The 14404-nt window shown below is 34.6% G+C and overlaps 1 protein-coding gene across 5 annotated transcripts in view; it reads left to right on the forward strand.

The window, feature by feature from the left end:
* LRRC49 (leucine rich repeat containing 49) overlaps positions 1-14404 on the forward strand; it is a 158834-nt gene that overhangs the window by 41460 nt on the left and 102970 nt on the right. For 4 of the 5 annotated variants that reach the window (XM_049104437.1, XM_025472296.3, XM_049104438.1 and 1 more), the window contains one exon: positions 13551-13612. In XM_049104437.1, the coding sequence (XP_048960394.1) occupies positions 13551-13612 (62 nt within the window). Of the gene's footprint in view, positions 1-13373; positions 13461-13550; positions 13613-14404 lie in introns of those variants that run through there. The other variant, XM_025472300.3, reaches the window with a different exon arrangement.

Here is a 14404-nt window from a genome sequence, read left to right on the forward strand (position 1 = left end):
TTCCTTTAAAAAAAAAAAAAAAACATGTTATCTTTTTTCTTTTTCTATATATATTCTAGAAATAGCATGTCAAATTTCATGAATAACCCTACTGGTCTGTTTGATTGGAGTATCTTTGGATTTGAAGACAATTGACATTTTTTATACTGAACCTTTAATATCATGATATGAACATGGCATATTAGTATGAAGGCATAATATGAATATAGCATCTTTCAATTCATATGTCACATTTAATGATTTTTATTCTTTTCCATAGATAGCTTGTTTGTTTTTTGTTAGGTTTCTTCCCAGATATTTTATACTTTTTTTGCTATTGTATATTATTTTGATCAGAAATAGATTTCTTACTATTGTTACTAGTATATGGAACCACAGTTGATTTTGGTTCATTATTCTTATATTTAGCAACCATGCTCTGACACTTAATAATTCTTTTTTTTTTTAATTTTTTTTAAATTTTTATTTATTTATGATAGTCACACAGAGAGAGAGAGAGGCGCAGAGACACAGGCAGAAAGAGAAGCAGGCTGTATGCACCGGGAGCCCGATGTGGGATTCGATCCCGGGTCTCCAGGATCGTGCCCTGGGCCAAAGGCAGGCCGCTGCGCCACCCAGGGATCCCTAATAATTCTAATTATATATCTGTAGGTTACCTTAGATTTTCTATTTAGATAGTTTTAATTTTTTTGTGAACAATCATAGTTTTTCCTTAATCATTATATGTTTTATTTCTTTTTGTTTGAGCTAGACTGAGCTTCCAATTTGACCATACCTCTAGTACAAAGTTGAATAAAGAAGCAAAAGTGAGCATCCTTGCCTTATTCTTGATTTTAAAGGAAATATATCATTAGCTATGTTTGCTAAATGCCATTTATCAGTCTGAAGAAATTATCTTTTATTTTTAGTTTGCTTAAGCTTATATTATGAATCATTGTTGCATTTTATTAGGTGATTCTTCTACAGCTCTTAGATTGGTCATATGGATTTTTTCTTCTTTAATCTATTGATTTTGGAAATTATAAGATTTTTATAATGATAAGTCATTCTAGCATTTTTGGTCATTATGTATTTTATGGGCTATATTTCATATACATTCCTGGATTTTGTTTATTAATATTCACAATATTTACATCTATGTTAATAAGTAAGTTTTGTTTATAATTTCTCTTTTTTGTTCTTTTCTGATATCAAGGTCATACTGGCCTCATAAAATGACTTGATGAATACTTCCTATTTTAATATTCTTTGATTCCCTATTTTGGTTTCCTATTTGGTATAAATCTCATTTTATATGAGATTAAAGATGATCTGCTCCTTGTATACTTGGAGGAACTTGTCCGTATAATAGTTTGGGTAGTTTTAAACTATTGGGTCAGTAATAATAGTGAGTATCAGTTTTGATATGTTATAGTTTCCTTTTGTCTAAATTCATTTTTTTTCTAAGCTGCTTTCTCTGTAGTCATGTCCCTGTTGTCTCTTTTTATAATGCTTATTTATACTTTCTTATTTCTTGATTAGTATTGCCTGAGGTTTGTTTATTTTACTAGTAGTTTCAAAGAACTGGATTTTAGCTTTGTTTGAACTTCTCTTATAGCTTTTAAAAAATTGCATTATTGATTTTTGTTCCTAGCTCTCGTATTTTCTCTATTTGCTTTTTCTTTCTAAAGTTTTATGTTGGATATTTGATACATTCGTTTTCAGTCCTTTTTAGTTTCTAATATAAGCACTTAAGGCTGTAAATTTCCATCTAAGAACCACTTCAGCTTCTTCCCACAAGTTTTGAAACTTAGTATTTTTTTCTAAATATTTTCTAAGTTTCATTATGATTTCTTCTTTGGTCCATGTGCTATTTAGAAGTGTGTTGAAAATTTTTGATACGTATGAGTTAATTATTCTTTTTCTGGTCATTCTTTTCTAATTTAGTTGCTTTGTGGCCAGTAAGTGTGGATTATATGTAATCTGTTCTGTGAAGTTTGTTGAGGTTCACTGTATTGCCGAGTATGCAGTCAACCTTTACAGTCAATACGCACTATTAGTATGTTTCCCTAGTATGTGGTCAGTGTTTGAAGCCGGTTCTAGGTGCCCATAAGCTTAAAATTGATGTATCTTCCTGGTAAATTGTTCCTTTTATCATTGTGTATTAACTGTCTTTATTACGGACTCCTTCGCTGAGTAAGTCTATTATGAGCATGGGCTATCTGCCAGGCACTGTTCTAACTATGTAGTATAGGTAAGGAAGTTAATCATACTTTTTTGTCCTAACACTTATTTAGTCTAACGTTAATACCAGCTTTCTTTTGGTTATTTTTTTCCTGGCAGATCTTTATTATTCCTTAACCTTTTTTTTTTTTTTTCCTTAACCTTTTTTAAAATTTTGGCATAATTTCAGAAAAGGATGCAACAGTAGTATAAGGATTGCTTAAATCTTTGCTTTATCCTTTCTCTCTCTTTTTTTTTTTTTTTAAATAATTTATTTATCTGAGAGAGTGAGAGTGCACAGATGTGTGGGAGGGGCAGAGAGAGAAGCAGACTCCCTGCTGCAGGGGACTTGATCCCGGGATTCGGGGATCATTACCCAAGCTGAAGGCAGACGCTAAACTGACTGAGCCACCCAGGCACCCTGCTTTATGCTCTCTTTTGATTATTGTCTCTGTCCTTCCTTCTTATCTAAAAGTCTCTCTCTTTTTTTCTGAACCATTTAAGAGTAAGGTGCAGGCATGATGCCTCTTGATGTCCACATACTTTGGAGTGTATTTTCTGAAAACAAGAATCCTCTTATATAACCACATTACAATAATCAAAATCAGGAAATTAACAGTGATAGAATACTATCGTCTAATCTGTAGATCCCATTCACGTTTTCTTGTCACTAGCGTCCTTTATATATAGCAAAAGAAAATCCAAGATCATGCATTGCATTCCATAGTTGTCTCCCTAGTCTCCTTTAATCTGCAAGAGTACTTGCATCATTCTTTCTATGTCATGACATTGACATTTTTGAAAAATAGTAGTTTATTATTTTGTAGAATTTCCCTCAGTTTAGGCTTGTCTAATGATGCATCCTCATGATTAGTTCAGATTACGTATGTTTGGCAGGAGTAGCAGCAGAAGTGATGCTAAGTTCTCAGTGAGTCATATTATGTATTCTTTTATTTTCAACCTTTTTCTTATAAAGAGTACACAACTTATTAAATTTATGATATGAAAATCTTTCTTCTGAATCGAGCCTTTAGCTTATTATACTAATAGGCTAATTGTGATTACTGATAAATACACCACTTTGCTATTATTTCATGCTATTTGTCCTGCATTTCCCGGGCATGTGTATGTATGTGTGCACATGTGCATGTGTACCTTATTGAGGGTTGATGGAGTTTTCTCTGTTCTTTCTTATTCACTTTGATGGTTACTCTTAACATTTTAAAATACACACTTGACTTAAATTATAGAGTTAATATGCGTCCCTACCCTCTTCTTAAATAAGGACCCCTAACTAGAATCATTTAATCCACTAACCCTATGCCATTTTATATGTTTTTGTTTCCTAGGCTTGTCTTTTTATCTTTTTACTCCCAAAACTAGGTATTTTAATTGTTGGTGTTTTTAGTCAGTGCTTATTTGGATTCACCCACATGCTTGTTTGGTTTACCACTCTTCCAAAAATATATAATTTAGAAAAATTTCCTTTAAAATGATTCTGGTGTTAGTAAATTCTCTCAGTTTATGTTTATAAATGTGTTTATATGTGTATAAATGCATATATATGGTAATAATGTGTTTATTTTGTCCTTATTCATGATGGATGGTCTGACTTGATTGACAGTTATTTTTCTCCCAGGTGTTTGAAACTCATAGTTTGTTGTCTTTGAACTCTATTATTTTCATTAAACTGTCTACTGTCTTTTTTGTACATGGTCTTCTTTTTCTTTCTCTGGTTGCTTTTAAGATTATAAGATTTCTTTTTGAAGTTCTTCAGACGCACTAAGATGTGTATGGATGTGGAACTACCATATTTTACCAATTTAGGATGCACATTTTTCCATATTTAACCAACTTTGAAATCTGGATGTGTCTTATAATGCATGGCCTTTTAAAAATCACTATTGGATAGGCTTAGCAATTTCATTGCTAGATCTATGTGAACTTGGTTATAACTGTTTATACTATGCTCATTTCAGTTGGTACTACATGTTTTGAGGTTAAGTACTGTTCAAAATGTATTTAAAAAGGTTAAACCAATGGAGTGCCTCCATGGCTTTGTTAGTTAAGCATCTGATTTTTCAGCTCAGGTCATGATCTCGGGGTCTTGAGCTCCATGCTCAGTAAGAGAGTCAGCTTCTTCCTTTCCTCTGCCGCCCCACCTGCTTGTGCTCTCTCTCTCTCAAATAAAATAAAAATATTTTTTAAAAAAGATTATACCAAGTTTAGCATGGAAATGAAACATTTCTGTATTCAGAAAGGTATAAACAGCAAATACATAAATTCAATATTAGTGAAACATACTTTTCACTGGAAGAATGACTGTAATTCTCATTTTCTTGCTAATTTATAATCAAATACTTTAAAAGGAATAAAACGATGTTTGGCAAAGCTGTGTTACATTTTGTTACTGAGATAGATTCATAGAGTTTGCTTATCACATGCCAAGCAATGCACCTGAAGGCAGGAGAAACTGAGCAAACTCCTTGGAATAGATGAAAGCATTTCGAAGCAACAAAAAGCTGTGGTATAATTCACACTGGTGTCTTAGAGCATTTGGGCTGCTAGCTATCACAAAATACCACAGACTGCATAGCTTATAAACAAGAGAAGCTTATTTCTACAGTTCTAGAGGCTGGGAAGTCCAAGATCAAGGTGCCAGCATGGTTGCATTCTGGTAAGAGCCTTCTTTCTGGTCTATGGCTGGTACTTTTTCACTGTATCCTCACATGGTGAAGGAGGCTAGGTCTCTTTTATATAGCACTGATCCATTCATAAGAAGTCACCCTCATGGCTTAAGCACCTCCCAAAGGCCCCACCTCCTAATACCATTATCTTTGGAGTCAGGATTTCAACTTAAGAATTTGGGGAAGAGATAAACATTCAGTACTGGTATTTCTTTACTCTAACAATATAAAAATACACAGAATGGGTGTCACTAGTTTGGAAGAAAATTCCGTAGAAAATAATAGAGCACACTTTTAGGATATCCAGCATTACCAATGTTCTTGATGGCACAGAAGACAATATCATGTGAAAAACATGGACATTATTAGTTGAATAGTGCTTCAGAAGATGGACTCTAGGGGTGCCTAGGTGGCTCAGTTGGTTAAGCATCTGGCTTCGGTTCAGGTCATGATATCAGGGTTCTGGGATGGAGCCCCATATCAGGCTCCCTACTCAGTGGGGAGTCTGCTTTTCCCTCTCTGTCTGCCCCTCCCCCTGCTCATGTGCACACATGTGTTCTCTCTGTCTCAAAAAAATAATAATAATAAATAAAAAAAATCTTAAAAAAGAATTTGGACTCTAAAATGTGAAGACTTTTTCTCCATACTTCATGAGGTGTAATTTGGATATAGTAAAATGCACAAATCTTAACTGTACAGTTCAATGATTTTTTTTATATAAATGTATTTTCATTTGACCACAACTCAGATCAAGATAGAAAACATTTATTTTTCTCCAGAAAGTCCCCTTGTGCCCCTTTCCAGTCAGTGTTTTCCCTGCCCTAGTTTTCTGACTTTTATCCTCATAGATTAATTTTGCTGGTTTTTGAACTTCTCATGAAGTATGTACATATAAAATATGTACTTTTTGTGTACTAAACTTGTTTTGAGATTCATCCATTTTGTGGTGTGTATCAGTAATTTTTTTAACTGAGTTGCATTCACTTTTTAATTATAATTTGTGTTTTCATTCTTCTGTTCATAGGCATCTTGGTTATTTCCAACTTTTGGCCCTTACAAATAAAGCTGCTATGACTATTCTTTTAGTCTTTTACTCATACATTTATTTTGGTGGACATGTACCTCATTTCTCTTAGGTAAATACATAGGAGTGTTATTACTGAGCCATAAGGTAGATGGATGTCTAAATTTATTAGAAACTGCCAAATAGTTTTACAAAGTGATTATACCATTTTACATTCCAACAGCAATAAATGGGAGTCCTTTTTTTTTTTTTTAAGATTTATTTATTTATTTATTTATTTATGATAGAGAGAGAGAGAGGCAGAGAGACAGGAGGAGGGAGAAGCAGGCTCCATGCTGGGAGCCCAACATGGGACTCGATCCCGGGTCTCCAGGATCACGCCCTGGGTCAAAGGCAGGCGCTAAACCGCTGAGCCACCCAGGGATCCCCATAAATGGGAATTCTAATTGCTCCACATCCTTGCCAACATTTGATATTGACAGTCTTTTTAATTTTAGTGATTCTGTGATTCTCATTGTGGTTTTAATTTGCAGTTCCTTCATGAATGACTAGTGATATTGAGCATCTTCTCAAGGACTTTTAGGCCATACTAGCATGTTTTTTTTTTTTAATTAATTTAATTTATTCATGAAAGACACACAGAGGCAGAGACACAGGTAGGGGGAGAAGCGGCCTCCCCACAGGGAGCGCATTGTGCGGCTCAATCCCAGGAGCCCAGGCTCATGAACCAAGCCAAAGGCAGACGCTTAACCACTGAGCCACCCAGGCATCCCTAGCATTTTTTTTTTTTTTTAATGAAGTATCAGTTCAAATTTTTTTGCCCATTTAGGAAAAGGTTAAGTTATTTATATTTTTATCATTGAGTTGTGGTAGATCTATAGTCTATATTCTAGCTTCAGGTGCTTTGTTTGGTATATGTATTGGGTGTATTTTCTGCAAGGCTTGCTTTTTTGCTTTCTTAATAATGTTTTTGATATGTAGAAGCTTTATATTTTAGTGAAGTACTAATTTTCATTTATCATTAGTATCCTTTTTGCTCAGAACAAGAAGTCTTTGCCTATCGCAATAAGTATGTTCTCCTCTGTTTTCTTTCAAAAGGCTCATAGTTTTACCTTTCATTTAGGGTCTTTGATCCATCTTTTATTTATTTAGATTTTTATTTATTTATTTATTCATGGAGAGAGAGAGAGAGAGAGAGACAGAGAGACAGAGAAACAGGCAGAGAAAGAAGCAGGCTCCATGCAGGGAGCGCAATGTGGGACTCGATCCCAGGACTCCAGGATCAAGCCCTGAGCCGAAGGCAGATACTTAACCGCTGGGCCACCCAGGCATCCCTGATCCATCTTTTAATTAAATTTTGTGTATGATATGAGGTAGGGATCATGGTTAATTTTTTCCATTCAGGGAGATCTATTTGCTCCACACCTTTTTTTGAGAAGATCTCTTTTACTCATTGAATTGTTATCTTTGTTGAAATTGAGTTATAATCAAATGAGTCTTTTCTGAGTTGTAATCAAATGAGTCTTTTTGTGGACCTACTCTTCTATTCTGTTTATTTGTATATACCATTATGCCAGAACTACATGGTCTAACTTTATGGTAAATGGAGGTATTTTGGAGTTCATTTATTTAATAACTTTATTTTGCATAATTTTTGTGTATGCATAAGAATGATGTTTGGTTAAAAATATGGTTAAATAAATCTAATAGAGCTCTTTGAGTAAGAATGAAATAAAAATTTTAAGTGATATTTTATTATTGGTTAATCATAAGTTTATTTCACCAGATGTTACATAGAATAATTATAAGATGGTACCTTAGATTTGATCAAACATGGTAATTTTACTAGCGTACCTAATATTTGCCTTTTCTGAATTGCAGATTCTTATCTTTTATTAGTTATGGGAACATACTGAATCTTTATATTTTCAAATATTGCCTCCTTCCATTTTCTCTCTACTTCTTAAATACTTACTATATATAGTATGGACCTCCTATCCTTTTGATTTTAAAATTTCTGTCATTCTTTTTTCTCTCTCCTACATCTCTGCATTCTTTATACTTCGTTAGTGCTATCTGCCAGTTAACTGTCTCCTCAGTTTTGTCTAGTCAGATTTTCAGTCCATCTACCAACTTTTAATAATGACCATAATTTTTTGTTTCTAGAAGTTTTGCATGATTTTTTTCATAAATGCCCAGATCTCCTTATTAATAGTATCTTATATTTTTCATGTTTTGATTTCTTTTATTTCTCTAATAATTTTAAACATAGGTCTTCCATAGTCTTTATCTAGTTACTACTATTTTCTTAATTTCTGAGCAAGTTGTATGTTTGTTGCCTGAACTTTCTGTAGACTCTTGCTCATACTTATTTTTCCCCAGAAGTTAGTAATTTGGGATAGTTAGAATACTGTAAACCCCAGGTTGAGTTTTGTGTCTTTCTAGAGAGTATTATACCAGGAGTGTTAGGAGCATGAACACGAGGGATCATTTTTTGTGAGGAGTCTTGTTAGATCACGAATATGATGGAAATTTAAACTACAAATTCAAGTGAGGAAAGGCTTATGATTATGCAATTGAGGCTTTTTCTCTTTTTCCTCATAACTGTTAAATCTAGCTCTCCTAGATTATAAAGACTGGAATCCATAGTTAGAGAGTATCAGTGTCTACTTATTAGTCTGGTCTTTAGTTTCCCCCCTTTTTTCCCCTATGGGGATTAAATCATGTGTTGAAAAAAATCAGACCGGAAGACTAGCTTGCAACTAGTTTTGAAAAAAAAAATTATATATATAAATTTATATGCCTTTGGTAACAGGGCCAGAGAAAAGACTTTTTTATTTTTTTTAAGATTGATTTATTTATTTGAGAGAGTGAATGAGCATGTGGGGGGAAAGGGCAGAGAGAAGAGAATCTCAAGCAGACTCCTTGCTGAGTACAGGGCTGGATCTCCTGACCCTGAGTCCATGGACCTGAGCTAAAAGTCAAGAGTTGGATGCTTAACTGACTGGGCCAACCTGGTGTCCCAAAAATAGACTTTTTAAAATCAGCATCTTATTGTATGATTGGACTTGTTGATATGATGGCTTACATATGTAATTTCTCATATAATAGGTGTCTGTGTTAAAAGTGATGGCAGTAGCTAGTAATTTTGGAATTAATTTAATACTTCTTTTTATAAAAAAGTACTTTTTTGCTTTTTTTCAGACTTATTCAGGGCTTTGTTAATAAATCTCTTCTCAGTTCTCAAAATTAAAAGAATTACCCTATATATTTATGTACTTATTTTTATTTATGACAGAATAGGTAACAAAATGAGAATAGCTGTGATTTTTTTTTAAGTCCTGTTTGTCCTACTTGATGGATGACAAAGCCTCTATCTATTCACCTTTCTTCCTTATTCCTCTGCAAGAAGCTACTCCAAAAATAACTTCAGTAATAGATGTTCTACACATGGCCAGGTTGCTGAATCATTTAGTTCTTTTGTGAAGTTTAAGAATATGGAAAACAGGGTCTGAGCAGAGTAGGACAAGCATGCTTCTCAAGTGGCAAGTCACTGTTCTTTTGGATAAAGAATTGTAATTCTCTGAATAATCTGCAGTAGTTTTATTTAAGTCTAATTTTAAATGATTATATTTTTAAAATAAAATCATTTTGAATCTTCAAAAATGTTTTGAATGTAATCTTAGAATTATGTTTTGTTGGGCAGCCCCGGTGGCTTAGCGGTTTAGCACTGCCTTCGGCCCAGGGCGTGATCCTCGAGACTCGGGATCGAGTCCCACATTGGGCTCCCTGTGTGGAGCCTGCTTTTCCCTCTCTCTGTCTCTCTGTGTCTCTCATGAATAAATAAATAAAATCTTTAAAAAAAGAAATATGCTTTGTTAAATATAATTTGAGACAATGAGCAGATTAATAACACACAAAGTGTAAATATTCCCTTATGTGTAAATATTTTGTCTTCTTTTTCTCGTCTTAGGTATGTTAACATTGTTGGTTTTTTTTTTTTTTGCAGTAGTTTCTCTGCCTGTGAAATAGTTACCTCCAGAAAAGATTTGTTGGAAGGGTTTAACAATTGACAAATAAATGTGCTGCATTTCCTTCAAGTTTTGAGGATTTAGCTTTCTTACATTATCCTTAGCCCTCCATTTCTTCTTTCTCCATCATTCCAAAAATAATTATATCTTTTGGATAAGTAGATTGTCAAATGCTGGCTCCCCAAAATATCACTGGAATAACATGTTGATAAAGAAAAGCTGAGATTATTACTTATTGACAAGAAGAGCACGCTGCCTTTGACATAGTGATGTCTTCAAGGAGAAAGCCAGGATATTTATTTATTTATAGAGATTTCTTGTGGGTGTCTGGTTTAGGGTAGGTCTTTCAGTGAGGAGGCTTGATTCATATTGATGAATTTATGATATAGTAGATTAGGATTGTTTAGCACAGTAAGATGAGCTTTGCAAAGTTATTATTGGACCATGATACTAAGCCATGAGATGACATCCTTGTATTTCTCTTTGTCTCCCTCCAGTGGTGAATCCCCTTTGTTTATCTTAAGTATATCCATCTTTGGTTTCCTCTCTCATACTAGAGATCATCTTTCAAGGAGTCTTTTTTTCCCCTGTATATAACTCACAGATAATTGATGTGATAAATATGTTTTCTTTTTGCCTAATGTAATGCTAGAAATTCACTACAATGCATATCTTAGAATCACTAGCAAAATTAAAGTTGTAATTTTCTTACAGAAATGGAATTTGGAACAACAGAAATGATTGTGGGTAATTTGTTTTTTGAAGTTCTGGAAGAGCTATCTACTTAACTAGCTATAGGGATATATGTAAATTCTGAGCTTTAGTTTTTGAATTTGTTGTAAATATTTGATGTGGGGTTCTATCTCATGACCCTGAAATCATGACCGGAGCCAAAATCAAGAGTCAGACATTTAACTGACTGAGCCATCCAGGAACCCCTGTTGTAGATATTTTTTATAGCTCTATCAAGTAATTATTTTGAATATTTGATAAAGACTTTTGGTAAAATTTTATTTTATAAGTGAAGATAAATATAAAATGTTATCATTTAATCAAATAAACTTTTAAAAACCTTATCTCACAAATTTAACCTGATGTAATTTGAGTTTATATTTCAGTAGCAAAAACCTAGGCCTTGAAAGGTGTCTGTAGTCTCTGAAAATGGTAGACTGGAGCTCAAAGAAGCAAATTATTATTTTTTTTTAGATGCCTTAATTTAAAGGAGATCCTGACTACTACTACTTACCTTCTCCCAGTCAGATATCAACAAATATTGCTTGTGCCTGGAACTATTTCAAGTAGAGTTCAGGAAGAATTTGGGAGAAGAAAAACCCAGGAGTACAGAGAGGGCTTTCAGTTTGGCTATGATCCATACATTTAGAGACCAGATAGGAAGCAAGCCATCATTTCTTTGGAAAGTAGGGCCCTCGGGCAGCCCAGGTGGCTCAGTGGTTCAGTGCCGCCTTCGGTCCAGAGCATGGTCCTGGAGACCCGGGATCGAGTTCCACGTTGGGCTCCCTGCATGGAGCTTGCTTCTCCCTCTGCCTGTGTCTCTCATGAATAAATAAATAAAATCTTAATTAAAAAAAAGGAAAGTAGGGCCCTGGAATAAAACAAGACCTACCCCTGGTCCATCACTCCTCCACCCCACTTCCCTGTCATTTCTGGCAATATCAGAGAGAGGAAGCTGGTAGAGATGATTCAAGAAGTTGGCCAACATATAGAGCTTATCACCCACTGTGGGGAATTTGGCTGCCTTCCTGTTTTCTGCAGACTTATTCCTTGGTTGTAGTTGAAACTCTAAAAACCACTTACTCACATCTATGGAACAGGCTTTTCAGGGGTGGGCCTGAGAATGGTAATGCCAAATGAATGGTACACATAGCCTATGTTCTGATCACTGACAGTCGTATTCGTTTTATACTGTTTAGGGTCAGCAGGTTTGAGAAAGTATTGGAGAATGGTGTACAGGGAAACTCCATGGAAGAATGTCTTAAGCCAGAATCATTTCTCCTTTGCCCTCTCAAAAACCAGTGAAATGTGACTATGCCAAAATTCCATCACTTTTATATTTTCTTTGTATAACAAGCTTTCAAAAACAAATAAGTGGGCCATTTTTTGAAAACTCATGGTTGGCTATAATTTTAATGTACTTGCCTTAATTCTTACTGGGATCTTAGAAATCATAGTTGTAAAAAGGAAGAAGGAAAGGAGGGTGGAAGAAAGCAAATGATTTATAGAAACAGTCAAACAAGTCTTGATTTGGGTTTAAGTACTAGGCACAATAATATGTAAAATGTATATGCTTATATTACCATTATTCCAACTCATGTAGCTAGGAATTATTGTAAGTAATATTGCCCTCAAAAATGAAAAACATTTATTGTACATCTGAAACTAATATAACACTGTATGTTAATTATCCTTCAAAAAAGAATCAGTGCTAGACAAAAAAAAAAAAAAAAAAAAAAAAAAAAAGAAAAGAAAAGAAAAGAAAGAAAAAGAAATGTCTCCTGACTTTTCATAATCTATATTAACAGCAGATATTTTAGCTGGGTCATCATCCAGCAAATTAAAGTGAGTCTTTAAAAAAAAAATTTTTAATGAAAAAAAAGAGACAAACATTTTATATGAGAAGTGCCAGTGTGTAGAATTTTAACAGAAGTCAAGAAAACAAATCTTGTCCTGTCTCAGCCTCTAGGGCGGTGTGTAATCCCGGGTCATCTTTCCACCACCTCACTCCCACCCTGCCTTTGCAACAACCTCAGCTGTTCACTTTCTCTCATGTGCATAATGAGGTTGTAGATTAGGTAATCACTAAGCTTCTTAAGATTCTGTTATTCCAGTGTATGGCAGACTTTTCATTTAATGAAGTGAGATAGCTTTGTATTTATTTTGTGATTAAAAAAAAATCTGAGCCAAAAAATTTCAATATTTGCTAAGGATAAAACTACATTTAAACAGCTGTGGTTTGCTTTGGGATGCTGTACCTAAACAGAACAGGGTTGATTTCCAATTCTGAGAATGTCTGCTGTTTGCTTAGATTGGAAATTGCCCTTCAGTGACCCTCACTAAGATCTGCTTTTCGCGTTATAGGGGGATTGTCAGCATATTGGTTCATCTGTAACGGGGTGGTGTGTTTTCCCTGGTTTGAGAATAGTGAGGGATATTGCTTTGAAATTCTCAGCACTATTGTGAAAGCTAATTGCATAAATTTAAAATTTAAACCATTTGAACAGCTTCCCTTTAAAAGTGATTTTTAACAAATGTTGGATCATAGTCTATTTGTGCTACACTTGAAATGCTGAAGTAGCATTTTGGCTTCTTTCCCAAAAGCCTGCTTAAAGAGGCTAGCGGCAGCATCTCTCCTTGTTCTCCTCAGTGCTTTTTACCTTGTGAGCGGTGCAGCTCATTCTGCGGATATAGTGCCACCCTCCCATTCAGTCTGCAGTGGAGAAGAATGGAGCTCAGTGTCCGGTAGAAATCAGTGCTCTAGCAAGGTTGCGGGAGACAGAAGTGAATATGTATTTCAACAGCTGAGCAAGAAAATATTTATGATTTTTTTTTCTTTCAGCTGATAAATTTTTGCTTTCTGTTTCCTTCTAGAGAGATGTGGATAATTTGCCCTGCCTCCAACGTCTGTTTCTCAGCTTCAACAATATCTCTACGTAAGTGGAAACTCCCAATTTGTCACTTATTAATAACCTGACTGTGTGGGGTCTAGTGCTTTAAATGAGGATTATAAGCACCTTGGAAAGCCTTATTGTCATTAAGATTTTAAATTTGAAAACAATAGGGCCATATGACAAAGTTCTTCATGGAAAAACAAAGCTCTGGTGCGGGTGAGAGACTAATGCTAAATGATGAAATTAGTATAGCATGTTCTTTTTATTTAATTATATTTTAGGGTTGCTCTTCTGGAAAATGTGTATGTGGAAATTTCAACATATATTTTGCTGTCCTTTGTTTGACACTTACTGCACCAGTCAGTTGAATTAGAATTTCTTCCATAAATTATCATCTACAATCTGTATAGCTACTAAGCAATTTTGATATAGCAGGCTATATTTGTCACTGAGCCTCTTGCTAATTGGGCTGTAACTTCTAACTTGCTATCCCTACTTAGAACTAATGCTGCTAAGAGACTGTATACCAGAGTATATGCATACATTTTTGTCTTCCAAAGATTTAAAGCATATCATCCTTTACATTGTGATGCTGCCTCATTCAGTGTCAATGTGCAAGATTTCAGAAGTGGAGCTGAGACAGGCAGTCAGACTTTTCAAAGCAGAAGGACCTCTACTCCTTCCCTCAGTCTTTGCTACTCCTCTTTCCCCCAGCCACTCAGTTTGAACTGTGCTTTGTAACTACCCCTCTTTAGTTTAACCTCAAGGCTATTCTTTGAACCAGCTTTTATAGAAGTATAAAAGAGTTCAGAATCAGTCTCTTCCCCAGCTCAA

This window comes from Canis lupus, chromosome 30, assembly GCF_003254725.2.
Source record: "Canis lupus dingo isolate Sandy chromosome 30, ASM325472v2, whole genome shotgun sequence".
NCBI lineage: Eukaryota > Metazoa > Chordata > Mammalia > Carnivora > Canidae > Canis > Canis lupus.